Source organism: Protomyctophum bolini, assembly GCF_963924005.1.
Source record: "Protomyctophum bolini genome assembly, chromosome: 1".
Classification (NCBI taxonomy): domain Eukaryota; kingdom Metazoa; phylum Chordata; class Actinopteri; order Myctophiformes; family Myctophidae; genus Protomyctophum; species Protomyctophum bolini.
This window is the reverse complement of record NC_137862.1, coordinates 13,921,884-13,946,529: the sequence shown is the minus strand read 5'-3', so window position 1 is coordinate 13,946,529 and position 24,646 is coordinate 13,921,884. Positions and strand designations below refer to the sequence as shown.

At 42.1% G+C, this 24,646-nt stretch overlaps 1 protein-coding gene across 2 annotated transcripts; it reads right to left on the bottom strand.

The window, feature by feature from the left end:
• Positions 1 to 208: 208 nt before the first annotated feature.
• Positions 209 to 24,646, bottom strand: znf507 (zinc finger protein 507). Of its 2 annotated transcripts, XR_013964158.1 has the most exons (8): positions 24,547 to 24,646; positions 19,902 to 22,322; positions 18,417 to 18,534; positions 16,938 to 17,046; positions 9,425 to 9,529; positions 6,488 to 6,622; positions 3,371 to 5,959; positions 209 to 2,470 (listed from the first exon to the last, which is right to left on the bottom strand). XR_013964158.1 is itself a non-coding variant. In XM_080765009.1 (7 exons), exons 2-7 carry the CDS (start codon positions 22,317 to 22,319, stop codon positions 5,485 to 5,487), a joined length of 3,360 nt encoding a protein of 1,119 aa, XP_080621135.1. In that variant the 5' UTR covers positions 22,320 to 22,322; positions 24,547 to 24,646; the 3' UTR covers positions 209 to 5,484. The 2 variants fall into 2 exon arrangements, 1 of the variants encoding a protein (XP_080621135.1); XM_080765009.1 differs by having other exon boundaries at positions 209 to 5,959.

The following is a 24,646-nucleotide window of genomic DNA, read 5'->3' as shown; positions in this document are numbered from 1 at the left end:
TGTCGAAGTGTCCTTGGGCAAGACACTGAACCCCAAATTGCTCCCGATGTGCTGGTTGGTTCCTTGCAGGCATAACTCATGCCTTGTCTGTCTGTCTGTCTGTTTGGGGTACAAACCGCAGCAAATAGTGAAACATTACAAAAACGTTACAAATGTTTAGGGGTAAGGCTAATGTTTGACACATCACATGAAAAAACACAATCACATCTTTTATTTCTCAGTCTTTATTTACCAAAAATACAACAGCACGGTCGTGACGTAACACTGCCTATGATGTTTCAAAAATAAATAAAACAGAGCAAGCATCACAGCGGCCTGAGACCGCACCAACGGATGCATCAGCACAGAGATCCATTACATATCCTCCAGCCTCCTTTGGTTTCAATGCACATAGCTCGTTGTGCTTCGTTTAGCTTAAAATTGTCAGTTCCCTCAAATACACTATTAGTAATAATAATTACAAAAAAGTCCCATCTTTTAATAAAGCTCAATTTCTCACCTTAGTGTTTTTGTTTTGTTTTGTTTTTTTAATACAAGATAATTAAAAAATACATTTTGCTTTTCTTAAAAAAAAAATGAATTCTACAGTATTCAACCTCAGTATTTACAGACTGAAATTACAGTACCAACTATTGGGTTTTTTACAGGATAAAATAGCTGGAAATATAGTAAGCATCGGCATCTTTCAGCTTTTGCTTGAACAAAGTTCTGCACCGATTCCTCTATGATTATTTTCAAATTATGTTAGTACATGTTACGAATGAACAAATACAAACGTATACATTAGAGTAGACTCGGAGAACGTGCAGAATGACATTTTGAACTAAAGGCACCATGAAGTATGACGAAAACAATGACACTCTTTCTTCGACAATCAGGTTGATGGGTTGTTTTTCCAACAAGACTATCATGGCACCATCAAGGCGCCTGACACAGAAGAGACAGCTGTCTCCTCGGTGTCTCCTGTGTCTTCTGTGTGTCGCACCGTTCACATTTTCAATGGGAGTCACGTAGTTTGACGAGACAAGCTTGCTCCCTGGCTGTCTTCTGCCCTCCTCCCCCCATGGAGCAAGCTTGTCTCGTCAAACCACGTTACTCCCATTGACAATCCATTGCGAGCCATGCAACACAGGAGACAGAGGCCCCCTAGAATGAGGTTAGACTAAGATATTCTGAAATTGGGAGATAAACAGTTTACATGTGATAACTATACATCCACAAAGGCGACTTCTAATTCATCAATGGGTAAATCTGAAGGCCACTAACCAGAAAAGGCTGTGAGGCTATGACACTAGATGGCAGATGCACTAAGAGTGCTTTTCAAAGTTGTAATTAATTCAACATTGTGTACTTTGACTAACCCAAGTGAATCAGGATAAGGCAAATACTTCCTGTGGGTATAGAGTGGAACGGGGATTACATGTTCTCTCAAAAGTCATTGATGAGGTCAAGATACGTACGGTATACATTTTGTTCTGCAAGATAATCTTCAAAAATGAAAACCGGTTTCATTTTTGAAGCTTAAATGAAATTGGCAGAAGCAAAAAGATAACGTTACGACGCTAGCCTATGAATGAAATGCACCAAGTATTGACTGTCCCCACCATGAATGCTTCGCTTGCGTGTTTGGCGTTGTGAAAGTCCCTGTCATCGTCAGTTTAATTTAGCTGCTTTTTTAAGAGACGTAAAAGCTTTCAAGTGGAGTATGAATGGGGTATTTACTAATGTATTTCATGTCACAAAATAAAACTTGAATATCCATTAAGTAAGAACTACAGTCCTTATTTCAGGCAAATTAACATTCCCCGTGTTATAGCAGTTATTTATTTTAAATCAGGCTGTAATTGCCATGTGAGGAATAATAACAGACTAAAAATGTCGTAGCATTTACCACTGACATGTCAAGAAAATCAACCAACTGCCTTAAACAAACCTGCTTTGTGAGGCGGTATTCGTTTGTTAGAGCTGAATAATTGCAAACGGTGTCAAGAGGCAAGATGCTCTGTGTTGTAATGGGTGAGACCTGGACTGTCACAGTCATCCGCCAGAAGGTTCTGCCAAATATTTTTTTCACCCAATCTCATTTAAATGCACGCCATGCAAATCAGACAGGAGGAAGAACGACTTTTTTTCCTTCCCGATCTTTTCTACACACAACACTGTTGCCGTCCTCTGACACATGCGCTTTGAATTGTGAAATGGCAAGGCAGACAATAACGATCGACTATGATCATTTGAATTTCAGCTCAGGCAGTTAGGTCTTTGAGATACAGATTTAATATGGTTTTGATACACCTACTGTAGTTACACGTACACACGCCATGTGAATGCACGGCACGCACACACGCATGCAAATGCAAACTGGTCAGAGGGGGGGCAGGGCCATGAATTATGGATATTACATTTCCTCATATTAATTCCCTCAGCCTCTATCTCTGCGGGCATAAAGCAGTTAAGGGAATGCAGATGACTTAAGGTGAGACACCCCAGGTGAAATCATGATTTTTCATTTTTTTTTTTTTTTGCTCTTTTGCTTCCTAAACATGTTTTCTTTCAAACTAAAGCAAAATACACGTTAAAAATACAGATTTAGATGTTTAGTTGGATAGTTTATTTTAGCCAATGACAGCTCGTTTTTCGGGGTGAAAAGCCACCATCTCTATTTTCATGATTGGTTGTTGGTACAAAGGAAGTGACCATATTTGGATCAGACCACAGTCAGCTTGAGGTCCAGACCTTTCCAATGATATATGCCATTATATGTTGTTGCCAAGGTTTGGATGAGATATTTTGTCTCAAAATAGTGGCTTCAAATAAAACGTTTTGGAATTTTACAATACAAATCTTTAAAGGCCGTTTTCTCAAAATGAGTTTTCCTCATACTTGGGACAAAGAATCTCCACTTCAGTTGAACTCACATACACCAAACTTTCCAGTCTTATTCCTAACTATATTCCGCAGACATTTACACATGGATTTGTTGATATATCATTCACAGCCTGATTTACATCACATTTTATACCAAAAAAATGCCGAAAATTGGGTTTTTTATGCCTGTTGACACTATTTTCTGATTTGTGGAGTGATAATTAGAGATATCAAAAATCCCATGTGTAATTTTCTTTGTCTCTAATGTGTCAACAAAATGAAATGATAATTTTGAACCTGGCTTTATCCGATCTTCAGATTTATCGTCCCGAAATGTATGCAAATTAGCGCATATAATGCCTAATTTGCATATTTAAACATATAATTTCAGAAAACTTGTAATACAAAAAATCTTAGTTTTAATATAAGTAATCAACTGGAGAAGTTACATTGTGATAGCTATTATTTAACTTTTTTTCCCTATTCACCTGGGGTGTCTCGCCTTAACGCGATGGATGCTCTGCATGACACTTATTGCAGCCTGGGGTGAGCATGACAAAATGTTGCAATCTGAATGAATGCATCTACAACCATTTTTGTTCTGCAACTGACTTTGAGGTCACCTCGTGGTCCAGTGGACGTCCACTGGACGTTCCGAAAACATTGGATTAACAATAATTTCAGTGAAAGGGAAGAAAATACAACCCAAAGTGATCGAACGCTCTAGCAAGGTAGTCAAGTGTTCAAACCAAACAAAGAGTGGAGACAAAACGTTACTGGAAATGAACAAATTAAAGAACCACTTCATCTTCATGTAATAGATCCTCACTAATAATCATGATAAAATGGCACGATTTTTTTCTACTCAGTCGGTGTGAGAACGATGGCTTCCATTTTCACATTACAACTTTTCAGGACTTGAAAGCCTGCAGTTTCTATTAGCTTGTATTCCCAATCGATGATGTCACTGGAGGACGGTTTCTGAACTGCCCACAGCCTTCCTATGAGACACAGACCAAGTAGAAAAAATTGGCGCCATTTTTTCTTGATTATTAGTGAGGACCTATTATATGAAGGTTGAAAAGTGGTGTAGTGGTCCTTTAATAATCAAGCAATTTCATAATCTGAATATCACCATTCTAGCTCCCCTAAAAATATAAAGAATTTTAAACACAAAGGGGTCACTAATAACATCGGCTAGCAGCCTTTCTAACTAGAGTCCTCTTTGTGAATCTTAGCAACACCCGCTATAAAATATATGTGATAAATTTGGCAAAATAACATGTTAAGATTACAAACATAACTTTACATATAACCTCTCAACTGAGACTAGCACTAAAATGAGGTTCAACCACATATTCCTGGTTAAAATTAAACACACAACAATTCAGTCAATATTAGGCACCATTACTTCCCTTTATAATATGTCCTTTTAAACCTCTGGTCTCATACACCAACAGCTACTACTACTGTGGGCCATATTCACCATTGTTACGTCGTCATCTTCTAATGTATTTCCATCAGGCTATACATTGCCGTAAGTTCATGCTGACTTAACAAAACTCCCTAGAGGTAAAAATGTACAAGTGAAAAAACAAATGTAAAAAAATAATTTGCTTTTCCAAACTGAAACAAAAATGTACTGTATATGTTATGCATTTAGGCATCTGAGTTTAAACACTAGCGCACGTGCCTTCTTTCCTAAGCTAGAGTCTACACTGTGTGGGATTAAATACATTAAATAATAATTACAGTAGCGATACTAGAGCTGCCTCATGGTCAATATACAAGTTATGCTGGAAAAGAAAGGAGAGAATTATAATTCCATTTCTGATGAGGGTCTGTGTGGTTTTGTGAGGTATCAGCTGGTTTGAACTCCTTGCAAACTTGGGTTAGTTGGCATTCTTTCCCCTTGAAGTTAAATTCAATGCCCAACTCCAAACCAGACTTGATGTAGAAATTAACAACTAATGCTCATGCAATATTTCCCTCGAGCTTCATCTCCCTGACACCCTGCGATTAGCCATTTGATTTTCAATTAGATTTTTCCTTTTATGAATTGCCCTCCTCCACTTTCAATGCCACTCACTCAACAAAACAATTATGGACAGCTTCCTGTCATTTGGACTCCTCCAATTCAAGCCTAATTTATAAGGCTTTATACGAAAAATAACATAATTTCATCTAAAAAGCCAGCGGAAGCCATAAGGTGATTAATCTCTCGATGAGCAGTTTGGTGGCTTGCATGGCTGCCTTTGGTGTGGGTGATTGAACGTGTGTATGGGTGAATGTAAAGCATACATTCCTTTGAAAAGGGCACTACAGAAATCCTGACGACTTACCAAGACACGTGGGGGTGGCATCACTTCTTTCTACGTAGGAGATTTCAAACTGGAGCTTTAAATATAATAAGACGAAAACAGAATGGCCCCCGTCACTGTCACTATGGTACAGTACAATGCAAACATAATAAGTCAAATAAAGATAACGTGTAATTTTAACAGGATGAAACGCATTGAAATGCTTCTTTTTTTCTGTGAATGATATTTTGGAGTCTAAGACTAAGGACTGTTGCATTAATGACAGGAAGGAGGAGTGAATGCAAATACTATGGTCTCACTGCGCTGCACCGCCCTCTGCTGACTGGAGTCCCAAGGCCTGCTGTTCCGGGGGCTGCTGCTCTTTATTGAGGATGATGCTGATTATATCTCCTTCGTGGCCTTTCATGTGCTCCATCAGACACTCTTTACTCGTGGACTCAAAGCCGCAGATACAGCAGCAAAAGAGCAGCATGCAGTACTCCATGCCTGGGCCCGGGGTGAGGCCTGTGTGCAGTTGGCCTCGTGGCTGGGACTGTACTAGGTCCTTCCCAAGAGGGCTGGAGGCTTCGCTGGGCCACTGTGAAGGGTCCACGGTGGAGGAGGGTAAGTGAAAGCTCTCTGAGCTGTCCACCACCAGTCCCAGGCCTGCTGTCGACGTGTGGGTTGGGTCTGGCGGAGCCGTGTCGTTGTCTCTTGATGGCTGAGCCGCCCCATGCCGCTCTGCTACTGGCTCCAGGACCGAGGACAGCTTCTGAGGGGCATTGGGCGTGCTGGGGGACATGGAGGGGGAGAGAGAGAGAGAGAGAGAGAGAGAGAGACATAGAGAGGTATCAGGGACAGTCAGGAGCTCCCCAGAAATGAGCTTCTGCGACGCCTCTGGGACGAGCCGACATTTTTTTGTCGGCTCCCCTTAAATACCCCTTAAATGCATAGAAAACTGCATTTTGGCACAGTATACCTAACCTATAACACAATACCAACACAACAGGTCTTACAAAGCATTAGTCCAAATGTCTCTTGCAATGTGCAACGTCTTCTTCTGAAGATATCAGATATCTGATAACTATGGGTTAACTGGGCCGGCCTAGCGGTCCGGGCACCTAGACTGGTAATACTGATCTCGACGCCCTTTGCTGCATGTCACTCCTCATCTCTCTCCACCCATTTCCTGTCACCATACTGTACACTAACCTATAAAGTTAAAAAAGAAACTAAAAACAAATACTAACTATAAGTAAACAATAATGAAAAATCCTAAACTTTTATAACCTTATCGGAAGCAAACCAACATTACTCACCGACAACTCTGGGAGATGGCCTCATTGATGGCCTTGTTCACCTGCTCATAATTATAGTTCTGGTCCCCAGCGTGCTTCCACATGTGGGACTTCAGAGATGGCGGATGGCTGCACACATAGCCACACAGGGAACACCTGGACCAGAGCACATGGGAAGGATGCAAGGGAGAAAGAGATTCACGGAGGAAAATGAGCAAAAGAGGGGGCGTAATGAAGATTGTAGCAAGACGGGAGGGAGGACGAAGACTCATTTGGTTTAATATTTATGCATGCTGGTGGTACTAATCCTCTTTTCAATCAAGAGGAATCCAACTAACTAAAGACCCTGCAGGGAGTCGAATGCATGAATCCAATTCTAGAAATGCCTTCTAAATCAGTAGTTCTCACACTTTCAAGATTTCTCAAAACGTTCCAAAATAGCAGCTGTATAAGCTGGGTGCGGTGCGTCACGCATCATTGAACAGAAACACGAAACCTGCTACCTGCTGCTATATTATCATCATCACAACATAATATATCATTGACCTAAATGGCGTTATATCAACAAGGATAGTATAATTTAAAAAATATGTTTTTTCAGAAATGACTTTGGACAGGTCAGGTGTAAAACTTTAGCAAAACTTACAGAGTGACTTTACCTGGGTTATCTTTTGATAGTTATACTTGAATGTTTACATGAAAGATTAAATAATAATCCAGTTTAGTGTTTCATTAGCGCAAGCGTATGGCTGCAGCTGTTGTTGCTGCTCACTGAACACACATGGACGGTAAAGGCTTCGACAGTGATATCACTGTTAGTGTTATGCTATGCAACACAGAAGTAGTCTGACTCAAAACTGTTTATAAATCACAGTCAGTGACGTGTCGCATCAGACATCACTGATGAATCCTTGGTAATCTTCATGCAACCAAGTCAACTTGTCACCGCTGGAGAATCCTTGTGACGCAAGGTTATAGATTCACGGCAGGTCCCTTCTCGTGTACCAGTGGCACGCGTCCCGCACGCTGGCACTGGTCCGCATACCGGTGGTTGGGAACATCTGCTTTAACCTGAGATCAGATTCTAAAAATGTCTTCTACGTCCCAACAGTTTTCTGAAAAAGCTATGTTTCCATGTCAGTCGTTCTTCGATTAAAAAAAAATAGCAGACCTACAAGCTCGTAGCGCGCCACTCGGTGGCGCGCTATGAGCTTGTAGATCTGCTATTTTTAAATAGCTAAAACATAACGTAATGCTAACACCAAAAGGGGTTACCGCCTAAAATGGGTTAACCTGTTGCTACGGTTCATAGGGCTTATTACATGAATATTTTCAAGAAGGCTCAAATGTTTGCCAGAGGGCAGAATTGGGAGTACATAAATCCTTGTATTTTTAAATGCACTTTTATATTGGTGTGACATTATATTTTAATCTAAAGTAGATTAAAATATGCCCTGAAGCACTGTAATAAAGGTAACACTTTGTAAAAGTCAAATGAAGGTAGTGCAGCAATACTGACTGAAAATATTGCACATTTAGTTATCAGTCAACCTCTTCTCACAGGTAACTCCCCCATTCAGAGACTATACATATTAGGGATGCACCGAAATGGAAATTCTTGGCCGAAACCGAATACCAAATATAGGAAACAGTTGGCCGAAAACCGAATACTGAATATCCGAATATGATTAATATTATATATCGTTTTTCCTACCATTGCTGTCATGGCCATACCTTAAAGCTACCTGATTTATGGCAAAATAAATGGTTATGGCAAAACTTAACTTAAATTATAATCACTATTATGGGTCCATAAAACATTTAATCAGCTCTTTTGAATGCATTAATTGCATACACTATTCGGCGATATATTTTCTGCCTATTCGGGCCGAAACCGAATACGCCGAAAATGCATTTTTAGCCATTTTCTGCCGAATATTTTCTGCAGCCGAATATTCGGTGCATCACTAATATATATATATATATATATATATATATATATATATATATATATATATATATATATATATATATATATATATATATATCACACACACACACACACACACACAAGTATATGCCCATATGTGGTCGGTCGGTTCGGTGGTTCAAGACAACAGCCGGGTACAACGGGTCCTGACTTGCATCGTGTCCAATGAGGGAGTGTGGTGTCTCTCAGTGCCCTCTTTATGCCCATATATGGAGATTTCTGCCTCTTGTCGGACCTTGTCCCTTTATGCCAATATATGGAGCTTGTGTCAGGCATGCTGGGTACCCCCGGAAATGCTTTGGCCGTATAAAATAAATACTGAAACCAGATATAATCAGGGAAAGTTTATGCACACACACTATGTGTACTACGTATGTAAACTCTAAATTTCCATTTTCCAGCCATACAAGTTGAGAACCCCTGCCCTAGGCATGATCATTAATTAATCTTGCCCTAGGTGGGGAATGAGTTAAAAATCTAAGATCAACTGCAGCTAATCAAGTTGAAATACCCTTTCAAAAAGAGCTCTCCATTGCCGTTTTGCTGCCAAAACCTCATCCCTAAGTGATGCAGCAATTTAGCCACAGAAATCCAAGTCTTTATGGATTCATTATGAGGAATTGTACAGGTGCACATATTATTTTACTTGTTCAGCCAATGTCTCCTCAAAACCGTGAGAAAGCTAGACCGAGATTACAGTACCCTGGACTTACTGCAGTGCTTATCCATTGGTTATTCAATAAGATGCTTTATGCACGCCTGGAACCGAACATTAGAAAATTACGTTCTCTGTATTTAGCCATATACGTGTTCATATCAAGCTCAAGTAAGTACAACCACACATGCTTCAGGTGCGCTCCATCCGGTTTGTTGCGGGACGCCGTGACGGTGCGGACACTTCTTATGAACAACCTTGTACAAATACACCGCTCTCTGTTCAGAACAGGAGGACGTGTGGATGTTCTCACCTGTACTGCTCCAGCAGCTGTACAGCTTGGTGGTCCTGGGGGTGCCTCCGCATGTGGCTTTTTAGGCTGTTCATGTTTGTGGTGGCAAAGTCACAGCTACAACACCTGGTACACAGAGAGGGACATGGTGGAGAGGAAGCTTTTTAGGCTGTTCATGTTTGTAGTGGCAAAGTCACAGCTACTGTACAACACCTGGTACACAGAGAGGGACATGGTGGAGTGGAGGGTGTAAAGATGGAGGTGGATATAAATGACAAGGAAAGAGAGAAGACGATCACAGAAAGGGAGGAGAGATCAGAGGGTGGCGGGAGAGGTACGGGTAAGAATAGAGCGGGAGGGAGGAGAAATAAAGAGAGACGAAAAGAGAGGAAATGCGAGCGAGAAGGAGTCGGGGAGATAGAGACAGAAGTGAATAAGGGAGAAAGCCTGCAGTTTAACAAGCTGTTGTCTGTGGTCAATATGGGATGCTATTGGTGTTGCCCGGAGGGAATTAGGGATTTAGAACAAAACACAGAAAGTTGCTACTGTAAGGAAACAAATACTAATTATTTTTTTCTACTTGGTTGCACTGTACAGTAGATGTTTTAGTTTGACGATGAAGCATCCTTGTTAGTTGCCTCGAGGGTACAGAGAAAAACACAGGACTGTGAAGGCATGCTCCACTCAGAACTCATGGTCACCAAGACGCACAACGAATGGGACTGTTCCACTCCGTAATGCTGCAGCACGTCGATGCTGCTACAGGTCGCACAGCCTGATTTGACAAGCCCTACAGTAGTGGATTTCTTTCCATACACATTTCTCATCTCACCAAAGGGTCATGGCTTGTTTATCAATGCCATGTTTTCACCATTTGAAATATAAAACAGTAGAAATACAACAATTAAATGGTGCATGTATTTAGCGCCTTCTATTCAACACAGAACACCAGAAACCCAAGCAGCCAATCAACCACCTGAGCCACGGTCTTTTTACAAGAATGAGGCCCCTTTCTCATTTTAAAACAATGTGTGCTTGCCACCCCTTTATTTCTAAGTACTGCCCTCATATGATATGAAGCCCAGAGAGGATCTCCCTATGGAAAACATTGGAAAAGTTGCCACGCAACAAACTATGGGCTGTATTGTCTTCATACCGGCGGTGCATACTGTAGCTCTATTCTTTGCAAAGTGAGAATTGAGTTTTTGCGTTGTTTCTTCTGCATTTTGGTGACTCGCCAGGTACAGAAGTAGACAGTTGAGGGTGTGTCATTAGCAATCCAGCAGCGTACTGCAGATGAAAATATGGACAACATTGTCCATATTGACATACCCAAATAAGACATATTGACACTCATCTTTATGCAGGGCTTAAAGCAAAACAAAATCCCAAAACTGAAAAAGATTTTTTGCAAATCTGCACTGATCTCATTAAATGACCCCTATGAAATCCTCAGGACTGAAATCCGTTCCCAGGACTGAGGACTGTTTCACCTTGATTCATATCAATATATCCTCAAGATGGAAACAACATTATTTTTGACAAATGACGGAATTACAAAGTTGTTTTTGGCCTGAAAAGTAGGCCTACTGAGGAACTATGAATTATTGCGCTAATATGCCGCAAGGAATGGGAAAAGCATCTCTCCCTGACACAGGTTATTGGCTAGATCGAGCAACGCTTGAAGTGTTGCCAAAGAAAACACAATAAAATAAAAGCATTCATGCTAGACTGAGTAAATGCTCTTGCTTATGTTTCCAAAATAATGAAAGCACCAGTGAAATAGCTTTGTTAGTTAGATGATAGACCACTATTTAGTTGTTGTGTGTGCCATTTAGTGTTCAAACTAATCGGTTTAGTCGATTATAATTTTTTTCAATGTCAATGTGTTGATATTTAATGCAAGTATGCATATAAAAAGAAACTTGATAGGGAGAGAGTATGTTTTGCACTCTGTCTGTCCGTGTGTCCGTCCGTCCGTTACCATCTAATCTCCGGCACCGTTAAACCGGTCGATGCCAAATTTGCACACACACTAGATGAAACTCTGCCCCAAATTTTCCAGAATGGCCTCTTATAGCGCCACCAGGAGGCCGACTTTTATAAAACATTTTTATATTACTCCAAATATCCTGCCAATTGTTACACAGTATCTATATAGTCATGTGCTTAAGACGGATCTGTCCGATATTTCAGCTTTCAAAGTTGCTTTCAACCTGACCTGGCCTGGTTGAGACCTGTGCCAAGAGGGGCACTTTTTCTAGTTTATAATAACCTTATGCTACATACACAGACAGACACTCTTACACTTACGCACACTCACAGACTCACACACCCACACATTCAACTGCACAAGTGTATTTGTTGTTGTCATACCTTATGTTTGACTTTGTTTAACTTACCGTTTGTAAACTTTGTTTATTATTTTAGGTGAAAACCATGTATAAGCCTTAAATGGGTTTCCTTTATCACCTTTATCTCTTTTAATAATATTGACCTTTTTGTACTGTTTTTATGTGCGAATAACAACAAAAACTAAAATTGGTTTCTTCAATATTTCCTCGTGTAATTGCCCAGCCCTAACTCCAAAACGTTCAGGGTTGTTTTTACAGCACAAAGGAAGTCCATCAACCACAGTAAATGTAAGACATAGTTTGAATGAGTGCCACAATTATAAATGGGTTCACGGAGGCAATGTGCAGCTTCACCAACCCACTGAGTTTACACTAGCTTGTTACATTTTAACCCACTCTGACCCGAGATCAGATTCTAAAAACTGTTTTCTGAAAAAGCTATGTTTCTACGTCAGTCCTTCTTTGATTTTTCAATAGCTAAAGCATAACGTAATGACACCAAAAGGGGTTCCCGCCCAAAATGGGTTAATGTGACTAGCCACCAACAAGCTTTTCTTGCATAATTAATAGTTATACGTTATTCGCCAGTTGCCACACAGAAATTGTGAAATATGAAAGGGAATATCTAAGGGTAATCTAATCACCTGCCTTCATATTGAAGTTGTGATTGGGATTAGGCATGCCTTTGAGGCGTTTCCATTTTCACATTAAGATTTTGTATGTTAACGTTTTTTCCCATTACTTTGTGTTAGAATGAGATTTATTCCTGTGATATGATTTCCAATTGGACACTTAGTGTAATGTTATAAGTGCTAATCATAGTGACAGTGCTATCCTCAGGAGTTATACAGAAGAGAATCAGAGAGCAAAGTGTTAGGGCAAAAAAATCAATCCATTACAAACCCCTTTCCTCCCAGGTGTTTTAGTTTGAAGATGAAGTGTCCTTGTCAGTTGCCTGGAGGGCACAAAGGCAAACGCGGGCCTGTGAAAGCAGACTACTCTCGTAACTAATGGTCCATTGTGCAGCAGCTGACTGCCGCTGGTACATCATGGAAGCCGATTTGACAAATCCTTCTGTAGTAGAGTTTTTCAGAATAATTTCCAATGACACTGGCCCAGGTTTTGGAATGGGTACACGTGATTTTAAAATAATCTGTGAACATAATTTTGGAACATGACATATGTTCTTGGGGGTGTTGGCTCTAGATTAAGTATACATATTAAGTACATTTAATTGCAGTTATTTAATTGCGAGTCAAATACTGTAAGTCATCAGTAGGAACATGAATAAAAATATTCTTATTATAATTATGCAATGTTAGTGTTTTAACAGGGCGAAGGGAAGAGTAATTCCAAATTAGGGTTTTATAATTTAGCTTTTACAGTGAGCCATTTACTCAGTAACATGAACCCTTTCATCAAGAGAGAGGTTCACTCTGTGAGTTCTCAGTCTAGGCATAACTGCCAAGCCCAAACCACTGCTAAAATGTTTTCTCCATCAGGTACTAAAGATTCCTTATGACAATATGGACTAATGGAAAGCAAAAGGGAGAAAATCCCTCACACAGGGATGCCTTAAAGCATGTGGAACCTGCAGAACAAATGCTTTCTGTAAATGTTTCCTACAAATGTACAAAGTCAGCAGGCAAATTGGATTTGCCCCGGATAAATTGAATTTGCCCTCAAAGTCGGGCCAGAAAACTGTCACTCAATTACAGGGGGAATTGCAAACTTTGCAAAGCCAGAAAATCGAAATATGCAAGATTTGTACGTGTTGTGCAAAAAAGAAAATGTTGACATGTGGTGTGGTAACTGTGGTTGAGATGGTCACACATACCCCCTGGGGGCCTTGGGCAGAATACCAAAAGAACCTTACAATGTTTCTGTTCAATAACAATAGGGTGGCTAGTGGACTGTGTGAAAAGGTTATCAACACATGGATTTAAGCAGTGGAAAGCATTTGAATGACCTGTAGTTCAGGCATCTATTCCGTGTCTACAAGTAAAGTGGTTCCCATATTGGTGGGGCTTGTCTGCCTTTATTTGGAGGAAATGATGTGCTTTGATTTGCATCCGCTTAGATGCAAATCCGCAAGATGTTTCAGATGATGACAGGGAAAAGACTTGAGAAGTCTTCAGTTGCATTATACGTGTCCACTTTATACTGCAATATATACTAGTCAATACTTAAGACCTATTCTGGGGAAGGGAAATAAATATGTGTGTGTCCTCTTGAGCATAGCTTAGTAAGACCTCATCTTAAATAAGCCAACATCAAAACCAGTGTTTACACAAGACAGCTGCTACTAAGGCAGGAGACCATGTGCTTGCTTGAACAAAAATATGACAGCACCAGACCTGACTAAGCTAACCAAGGCTTTAGTGGGCATCTACTGCCACCTAGTGGATATATAAAATATCTACAAATTCTGCACAACAAAATATGGAGTATTTAAATCAGTCAGTCTCTCTGTTCCGCATGGTTCTCATCAGTGAGTTGAGCAATTTATCTGAACTTGCACACAGGCACTGACCGTTGGCAGTAGTTTAACCACATTTAAGCTGTTTATTTGCATTTTTGTGTAAACACCAGAGATTTGGAGTTCGGGGACTTCGGGCTACAGGTCCGTATCCACCCACAGACACTGCGTTTTATGAGTGAGATGGTGCTTTGGATAACATTTCCATAGCACTAGCACGCACACTGACACCGTTAGAATCCACTTTGTGATTAGCACACACAGTTTAGCTCAAACATTGTAAACATCAATGCTCATGATTGTGGGTGGCAAAGATTCCACATTGGGTCCTAAATGTCCCCACCCACCCCAAACCTACAGGATTAAATCATGTCAAAAACTTAAACAAATTGCATACCGAGTGCATAACTCAAATATGGACATATCATTTTTTTTAAACGAGCCCGGAAACTACCAGTTAAACAGCGTGGTGGTATTTAAAATTGAAAGAAAATCCAAAATATGACACCAAAACCATGCACAGAATGTCAGACAACTCAATGCTACTTTAAGATATTAGAGCTTGGTTAATGAAAGAAAAATACATGATACGATTATCCTTGCCCAGTTTCCCAAACATAGTGTCAGCACATTTTAGGCCACAGACCCGTTTTATTGAGTCATCTATGACTATTGGCAGAGTAAAATGCATAGCAAAAGTGTATTCACTTCTAAGTGAAGAGAATAAACTTCCTAATTAAAATGGAAGAAAAGCGTTCCTTTTTGCCATGCTGATCTGTTAAGCTCAGATGCTCTGTTTTTTACACTGCCCCTCATCAACTTGTTCCCTACACAGTGCATAGAAAATATTCCTGGCACAGGCGGGCGGGCATGTGTGTGTGTGAGAGAACAACTTGTCTCAGATTGCCCCACATCATGACATTTTGTCTATATTGTGCAGCCCTAATTGTAGGGGGAGCAAAGTACATTTATTCAACATTGTTTTGACAGTGGAAATCAATAATGTGTGCTAAAATGTGTTAAGTGTGTGCGTGTGCATGTGTGTGTGTGCCAGCTTCTATGACAGACAAATTATGTATGCACTCTTATGCACAACTATTAGTCACACAGTGAGACATAGTAGGAAGGAAAGTTGTTTTAATTCAAATCTGGATAAAACATTAATGTTGTTAAATGTTGTTCTCTCTCTCTCACAGAAACACAGTATTCCAGGCATAACAGCTGCCAATAGTTTATAATTGTACACATTATGGAACTTCATCATGTATTTTTTTAAGTTTGAGTCCTGAGTCCTTGATGATTTTGCATAGCACTGTATATTTTTATATATTGTATATTATATATACTGTATTAAATGTTCTGATTAATTGAATATGAAGGACTACAATGGAGGCTTTCTTGGGACGGGTGTTTAAATCCTCTTAGCAGACCTTGTATTGACCTGTATCAACTTTAACGTATTCATAAAGTATTATAGGGCATTAACCAAAGAATCGCTAATATTATTTTAAATATTTTTTACGTTTCTTTTGTTGTATTTTCTTCTTTTCTACAGCAGACATGTAGCAGTGAGCTCTGTTGTTTTGTTGGTAGTTCTCCAACTAATCCATTCCTGGCTGATTGTTTTCATATCATATACAAGCCTACTGTACGTGGGTTTTGCCGTCACCGTCACTCGTATTGGTGCGGTGGTGGAACTGGCAGCATTCAAGACAGATTTGCATTGGGAAAGGCATGCCCCATAGGCTCATATGCTCAATGTGGACAACAACAGACGTGTGTAAATACTGGTGCATTTATCACTGTTGTTTGTTCAACAAGTTAGATTGGAGACGTCTCGTCGTGTCGTCCGGTACAGTAAAGTATAGCAGGAGTCCCTCCTCAGTTCTGCCCAATATTATGCAGTTTGCTGCTGTCTTCTAAAGCTATGGACCAGAGCTAATCATAACCATTATAAAGACCAAATGAACTGTGGTTGTAACTTGTTGAACATTTAGGGTTGTATGTAAAACATTGCATCACGCTGTCCTCTCTCCTCTCCGCTCCAGTCTCCACTGAACAACGTAACATGCTATGCTGCGTGGTAGAAAGGTCTTGCGCATCAAAAATAGCAGATCTACAAGCTCACAACGCGTCCATCCGTGAGTCATTGTGGACATGCCACTTTGACGTGACTTGTAACAGCTGATGTGAATTTCGGCCAATTAGAGCGGCAGCCACACAGCCAGCCTAAATTCAGAGTAAGAGTGGCGACACTAGCGTTGACTCGCGGAAGTGCTCATTCTATCTCAATGGGATATAGTTCCAATGTTTGGAACTATAGCCCATAGGCACCCGCTTTGCGGCGAGATCAAAGTGTGTCGCCACTCTCTTGCTATTCCACTCGGACTGCATTCACCGGTCCCCGTTTTGCAGTTAATCCTTCACTCGCTGGCCGTTTCAGAACACAGTGTTTTAATGCTTGATTGGATGGGGAAAATATATCATATTTTACAGCCGAATAATCGACTATTAACCGATTTTGATGGTAGTCGAGTCGACTATCAAAAATCACGTTTGGTTAATGCCCTACTTTATATACTATAAAGTATTCAATCAATCAAAGAAGAGATCACATTTTTATATCAAGGTCTCCAATGTCTTCAGAATGATATTTCATTGGTACAGTACACCCTGTAAGACTGTAGGTAAGCCGACTCACCTGTAAGGTTTATCAGAGTTGTGGATACGTCTGTGATTCCTCACGCCAACGTAGGTGGAGCTAGTGTAGTCGCACACGTCACATTTGTACATGTTCTGCATGATGGAGTCTGAGGAGGACAAATGATAATGCACAACGTATGCATCAACAAAAATCAATAACATAACATGCCTATTGTCCAGGCCAAGATATTAATGTCGAACCTCAGTCAGATTTACTAATAATACCAATACTACCACTAAGGAGAAGAAGATTATTTAGTTAGAATAGGAGGGGAAAAACTGAAAAATAAAGAAGCCGGGAAATTACTGTATTCACATTTCTCAACAGGAAATTAGTGAGATCAATCACACGCAATATAGGCGAAGGTCACACAATGTGTGAAATAAACAATGTACAAACAGACATGGTTGATTAAAGGATGATTATCCCGCAGTGGCAGTATTTATTATTTTGTCCAGCTTATTAAAAAAAGTAAAGTTGGATGGGTGTGTTTTACCACATCTGCAAACTGCCACTGGGGTAGGTGCTACTCTGCTATCTTCACTTCTCCTAGCCTGTGATCTTAGCTTATAGCCCTGAAAAGAATATCCTATGGAATTGATATATTCTGCCAGCTAAATCAATTCTAAAACCATCTAAGTGTAACACAAGTCAAACAGAACAATTATGTTCCCCGTCTCCTTTATCTGGTAAATAGCCTTGCTACTGAATGTTAAAATAGCTGCAATCGAGAGAATGAAATCCGAATCCGAATCCGAAATGTTGCTCAATAAATCTAATTATGTAAGTGAAGACAGTGTGCGGGATCCTTTTTGTGCTGTGCTTTATGTTGCTCAATAAATCTAATTCTGTAAGTGAAGACAGTGTGCGGGATCCTTTTTTCTACTAATGTAATTGTGGAAATAATAAAAGGTGGTGTAGACTCTGAACTTTATTCTACTTCCTAGCAAACATTTCAAAAACCGCACCCAGGTACAGACACCTCCTTAAGTCACTTCCATACCCATTACCACCCATAGATAGAATTGTCACAGATAAAATGATCACAAAAACAACCTTAAAGCTGCACCGTCTCACTTTTTAGTGGATATTACTTTTTTGAAGACTACTATTTAGATTATTCTGCTGTGAGCCAGCACTTTGGTGTGCATAGCATTCTCGTGAATGTCTCGTATTAAATTGGGGTGGTTTAATTTGGTCTTGCTCCATTCTAGTATTGAGACATTTATTATTTTTTTAAGGATATTGTTGGGGCCCGCGATGCGCTATTATGCTGCATTAGGAAGTAGAAAGTATTTTTTTACTGCCAAGGACGACTTTGACTTTTTTTTCATCGCTCCTCACTGTTTAGCTCTCCGTTTCTAGGCAATGCTTGGCTAGGCTATGTGCCTAGTTTAACCTGAGCATCAAAACAAAAGATCTGAATCAGAAACCACGCATGCTGTGACTAGGCCTGACAATGTTCCATTTTCCTACCTTCTTCTGTTGTCCTTTCGGCGTCCTCTGTGGTCACCATGGCTTCACTGACGGGCGTGAGAGACGCCACTGCACTGGCGGAGCTGTGCTGATCCCGCTCGTGATTCCGCAGCTGACTCTAAGGAAGGGAAATGTTATGATAAATTACTTGCATTTATTACTTTCATAATAATTACAGGTATATTCACTATTCAGTGATCTCACTTAATTCAAATATCACTTTTCTTTTTTGTGATAATCCTCCCTACTGTGTGCTGAGTTCATCCCGGTCCCCAGTTAACCCCTGGGATAAAAAAAAACCTTAGGTTTAGTTATTGTGGCCCAGCCTTCATCCAATCAGAATAAAGAGTGGCCTTCCACCAATCATGATCGAGCGGGGGCGGGCCTTGGTGTGCGTGCCGTTAGCCTGCTGCATCATTCTACATATATATACTATAAAGTGCTATGACTACATAAAATGCAATTCTAGTGCTGTCTATAAGTCTGTATACAATGCTATCTAAGTCTACATAAAGTGCTTATCTAAGGGGCAAGGGCAAGTGCTACAGGCCATGATGGAGTCTGAAAAGGTGGGTTTGCACAAAGTATAAAATTGAAATGTTGGCTGAGTGAGTGCTGACTGAAGCGGGGGAGCACTTTGATGAAATGTAATAGCCTCACTTACTCTCTAATACCACTTTTGGAGCAGATGATGTCAAACTGGACCGAGCTTCACCCAGAAACATTTAGGAAACTTTCTTAAACCAACTCCCAAATCTACTGAATAATACGGTGCAATTAACTCTGCTGCACTAAAGGGCACTGAAGTGAAGTCTCATCATGACAGCAGAGGAATCGATAGTTCTCTCCTCTTGCTTGTATCATCAACAAATTATGGCCAACTTCTGCTGCAGCATTGCATCAGTTTTCATCTCTTCAACAAGGTACAGCACATTGTCACAGAGCAACGCATTGTCAGCTTGTAGATCGGCTATTTTCAGCATGCAACCAAGTGTCAAATCAGGCATTACGACATGTTTGGACACTAAACCAAGTCAAAAGTCATACGATTTGTCACACACGTTACCGCAGTGAAATTTGTTCTCCGCATTTGACCCATTGACCCATCTCTTGGAGCGGTGAGCCGCAGCGTGCGCCGCGCTCGAGAATAATTTGATTAGTAGATTATTACTTAGATATACAAAAGACTATTACTAAACTAAATACAAATTTGCTGTCAAAATCAACACTTGTACAGCAAGCACATTACTCCATCCATAGGGTCCATTTGACAAAGTGCCTTATGCTTGATTTGTACTTCATTGCATATCTGTGTCCTGATCCAAAAATAGATCTATAAGCTCACATGCGACATTTTGGTGTCTTTCATGAGTTCATGTTTTTATTGATGTTGTTCGGGAACCCCTAACCAAAGACAACTTCCAATCACTATGTGGATTTTTATTTTTTTAATCTGGAACCATGAATGAAAGGGATTCCACTGACCTTATAGTGGAAGGTGTCAGGGCACTGCTTGCACTGGTACATCCTGGTCTTGCAGTGGTGAATCATGTGGGTCTCCAGGTCCTTGCTGTCCGAGGAGATGTGCTCACAGATGGGGCACTGGTATGGCTGCCTCTGCCGGTGCACCCGCAGGTGCTGCTTGATGTACCCTTTGTTGCCGCTGCTATAGCGACATAGGCGACAGCGGTATGGCCTGTCGCTCCCGGGGATAAAGTCCACCAATCCCCCGTCGGGACTAGGCGTGACAACCGCGTCCATGCCTGCCACGTCACACACATAACCATCGGCCTCACTCCCCGTCACCACGGTGGCGACCGATCCATTTTGAAACTGTGCGTTGTCCTGGAGTTCTCTCAGGATGTCCTCATCGGACGCGTTCTGGTCAGAGCGTTCTCTCAGCCTCTCGATGACCGTCAGCAGAGACAAGCTGATGCCAGCTTTGGTGGTGGAGCCCCCGTCGTCCACCTCCCCTAAGCCCAGGCCCAGCCCCAAGCCCAGGGATCCCAGTCCCTCCCCTTTGTCCTGGGCACGGAGCTCCAAGTCCATCAGAGCTGTTGCCTTGTCGACCTCCGACACTCGGCCGTCACAAGACGTCACTTCCAGCAGTCTTTGACCCATCACGTCTTGGCTCTGTGCCTTAAGAGCCACGTTGGTACCGTGGGCGCTGGTGGTGTTGGTGGAGGAGAGTTCAGGGGTTCTCATGGGCATAGCAACCAGGGCCTCAGCAGCCAGCGAGTGTAGTCGAAGCGACTCTGAGTGGGTCCTTCTGCGGCCAGCAGGAGGGATGTTCTCATCACAAGGTGGTTCGATGCTGGTGGGTTGGTGATCATCTCCCGAAAGCTGTCTGTCACTGCTACAACTACCACTCCAGCCAATACCCACCTCCTCTTTCTCCTGTTTGCACAAGTCCTCTGACGTGGACGTGGACTTGTGGGTCGTCTCCAAATCTCCCACTTCTTCCTCAGTTTCAGCCAATAAGCTCTTATCTCCACCCATATCTGGGCTGAGGAGGAGAGGGTTGGTGGCCATGACTGAATCCTCAGCAGAGGGAAGCCGTTCGACGATCACATTGATGTGGCCGGTGCTGTTCGGGCTGCTGTTGATGATCTTTTGAGCAGACGTCAGTAAACTGTCCGTCGCAGAGCTGTGGTGACCGCCATCAATCTCAACCTCCGCCTCTGTAGTCACCTGCACCTCCACCATAGGCTCCTCTGCACTCATGTCCTTGACAGGATACACACCCTCCTCCTCCATAGTGATCAGGCTTTCATCGTGATCCACAATTGGGTGATTGATCAGGTCCCTCTTACCCTCAGCGGCCAGTGGCGTGCAGAGTTGGAGCTTAAAGGCAGCAGGGATCGTTTGGAGGCTGTCGTCTTGGACAGGGGAGAGGACGACCAGCTCCTCTCTGGTTGTAGATGCATTGGCAACACCGCCTCCAGAAAGGCCTGTGGAGGCCTGGACCTCCCTCCTCGCAGGGGCATTGTCCTCGTCCTCAAAGATGGGGTACGAGCAGTCAACAAGACCGGCGTGCTTCCAGGCGTGGGTCTTGAGCATTCGCTGCTGGCTGCACACGTAGCTGCAAATGAGGCAGCGGTACAATCCGTACTCCTCGTAGCTGTACCACTTCTTATTCTGAGGGAGCTCGTCAGTGCTGCAGTCCATGGAGCTTTCGGCCCCCTCGGCCCCCGAGCCACTGCCGCCTCCCGGCCCGTCTCCGTTTGCCACGCTGTCGGGGAGAAGGTCCACCGAAGGCGGGTGTTTGTTTGGGTCGTCTGCGTAGTCGAAGTGGAGCCTGACGTGGGACTCCAGCTCGCCCTGGTGGCGGGAGGTGAAGCGACATTCGGAGCACATGAGGATGAGGTCGCTGTGCTGCTCGTCGTGCTGCCTCAGGTGCTCTTTGAGCAGCACCAGCGTCGGGGAGAGGTAGCGACACAGGCTGCACTGATAGCACGTTACAGTCCGGTTGTTGTTCTGGTGATTATTGGTGATGCCGACTCCCTCCGACAGCATGCTGGCGGTAGTACCGTCAACAGCGAGGGACCCGACCGACTTCAACTCGCTCAGTTTCACTTCGGACTTACAGTTCCTCCTGTTCTTTTTACTGGGCAAAGCTCCTTTGTTCTCCTCCGACGTCACTCCCCTAGCGGAGGCCTGGTGGAGCACCCTCTTCTGCCCGGCCAGCGTGCAACGCCGCTGGGGCCGCTTGTCTACGATCTTGCTGAGCTTCTCGATGACCTGAATGAGGGAGTCGGCGGCCTGCTTCTGGTGCAGACGCTGGGCGCTTTCCTCTACGGTGACTGGCCTGCTTTGAGACTGAGCGTGTGCGGCTGGGAGCGGAGGGGTCGGCGGTGCTGACGGGGAGTGTGTGCTGATGACAACATCACCGGTCACCTCCATGGTCTGAATCGGAGATAACACAACAGAGCAGGCTGGGTGAGAATTCAGACAACAAAATAGGCTGGGTGAGAAATCGGAGAAGTCAAACTAACTACCCCCAATTCACCAGCTAAACGTAGGTACTTTTCAAGGGTTTTCATACCCTGAAGAAGGCAGTTGCATCTGCCGAAACGTTGGTTCCTACTCTGCATCCTAATAAATAATCGGCACTTTGGCTATCAGTGTGTGCGGCCACTCTTTTGTCCTTTTAAGACTTACTTTTAGATGTTTCTGCTGTGAGCTGACACCACTACTACTAAGACTGGTGTGTGTTTAGCATCCTCTTGCACAGTGTTTGACATTTCAAGGGTGGATCAGATAATACAAGGTATATGATATTGTAATTGTTGATGTCTGGAGTAAACCACTTAACTCCTAACTAAAATAGTAAAAAGCGCTTCGGTCAAAACTGCCTGCTAACGCATTTAACTCCACCAACTCTCCCCCCTCTTGTGCAAGAAGTAACTGACAATCACAATACCAACTTTGATGAGGCAGTATTGCTTAGTTTTAAAAATATATGGTTTTCTTAATTTCCTAAAAAAACTTATATTTTTCATTAACTGAAAAATGAACATTTTGGAGTGGTTTCTAACCAATAGCAGAGATATGAACAACGAGTTAGTTGAGGAAGTAAAATTAGATCATTAGGATAGAAAACGACAAGGTTTGTTTGCAGTTGTAATTACACACTTGTTGCTGCTAACACACAATAATACCACGCAGATCATGCAGGCATGTGCACGCGCGCACACACACACACACACACACACACACACACACACACACACACACACACACACACACAGTCATGACATGCAGGTATGTGTGTGTGCATACACAGACTTTTCCATAAGGAGGTAAAAGGGTAGGCACAATTAATAGTCCTTTACTAAATCCTGTGGGGGAAAGTTTAAGCTACAATGAACTGATGGCTCAGGATATACAGGACAGACAGTACACTACAGACAGCCTCTCTCTCTACCCTTAAAGAAAGCAAGTCCATCAATCCGTCATTGTGTTTTCCAATTCACACCAAGTACTGACTATGTGTAGCTAACTGGTTTGGGAGCCTGTTGTGAGGAAGAGGCAGCTAGCTACTACTATCTTCTCTAAACATGTGGTCACAAGGACCATTATGATAAGCATGGCAAGTTACTCTCTGACAGTGAATAGTATTGTCTAGTCAGAACCATGTGCATTTGTTTACAAACAGATAGGCTTCAGCGAAAATGAGGAAACCATCTTGTGGTTGAATTCTAATTTTATTCTTTCAGCTTTTCCACTTTCTGACCACAAACAGGCTTCCTCATTTGCAGACTTCTGCTTCTGATATCAATATGAAACTATATGAATGTATTGCAGGTTTTACATTAGCTTGGAATTCATGCATAAGCCAACAGAACATATTACCAAACAACGCCTATCTTGAAGTCTACTTTGCAACCACTGTTCGTGAAAGACTTTGTGCATGTTTTGGGTGTAGCTATATTGCAGTGGTTATAGTCAAAAGGTTGATTATTGCTGTGGACATGTGGTGTATATAACACTTACACACTAGGCCTTCAGCCCTGAAATAAGTTGTAGAGTTAATTGTTAGTCTCAACTCAGTTCAGAATGTCCATGTTCATTTTGACTTTGGCTACTTTTAGCCAAGATTGCTCAGATGCAAAAGGGCCATGTATGTACAATAATCAGACTCGGACAGGGCATCTGACTGACAGTGTATACATGTCATAGTCTAAATATATATTTCGCCGCTATCTACAGCGAGTCGATATAAGGATCTAGTTCCAGGTTCACTGTTCACAGCTTCAGAGATATCGGATCACTCCTCTATCTAGCAGACAAGACAAGACAACATACGTTGCATAAGATGTATGGTTGAAACGACCGCTACAGACACGCAAAGCCGCGTCGATTCAACACAGTAGTAGAGCAAGTTCAAAAGGAGTGTGAAGTCAGGCAGGAGTGCACACGCCACACACATAGAGCTGTTAGCGAGCTAGCTGTTCTGCTCTCACTCACACATACACGAGTGAGTCTCACTAGCAACAGTTAAACACACACACACACACACACACACACACACACACACACAAGGACATTTTAATGATTTCTCTCGGTTAATGAATGACGACAAAAGATCACAAGACTGCATCTCCCAGCGGACAGCTAAGATACTCACTGATCCGGAAATGTTCGATGGTCTTTGGCCTTAACACATAAAAAATGATCGCTTTTGTTTTATTTCGTTAGCAATAAAAAAGTACTGGCCTCTGTAAAAT

Coding starts and splice junctions, on each gene's coding strand:
- znf507 (XM_080765009.1), bottom strand. CDS start 22,319: ATGGAGGTGACCGGTGATGTTGTCATCAGCACACACTCCCCGTCAGCA. Junction 17,047..18,416: donor CGAAAGGACAACAGAAGAAG/GTAGGAAAATGG, acceptor TGTCCTCCTCAG/ACTCCATCATGCAGAACATG. Junction 5,960..6,487: donor GCCATCTCCCAGAGTTGTCG/GTGAGTAATGTT, acceptor CATGTCCCCCAG/CACGCCCAATGCCCCTCAGA.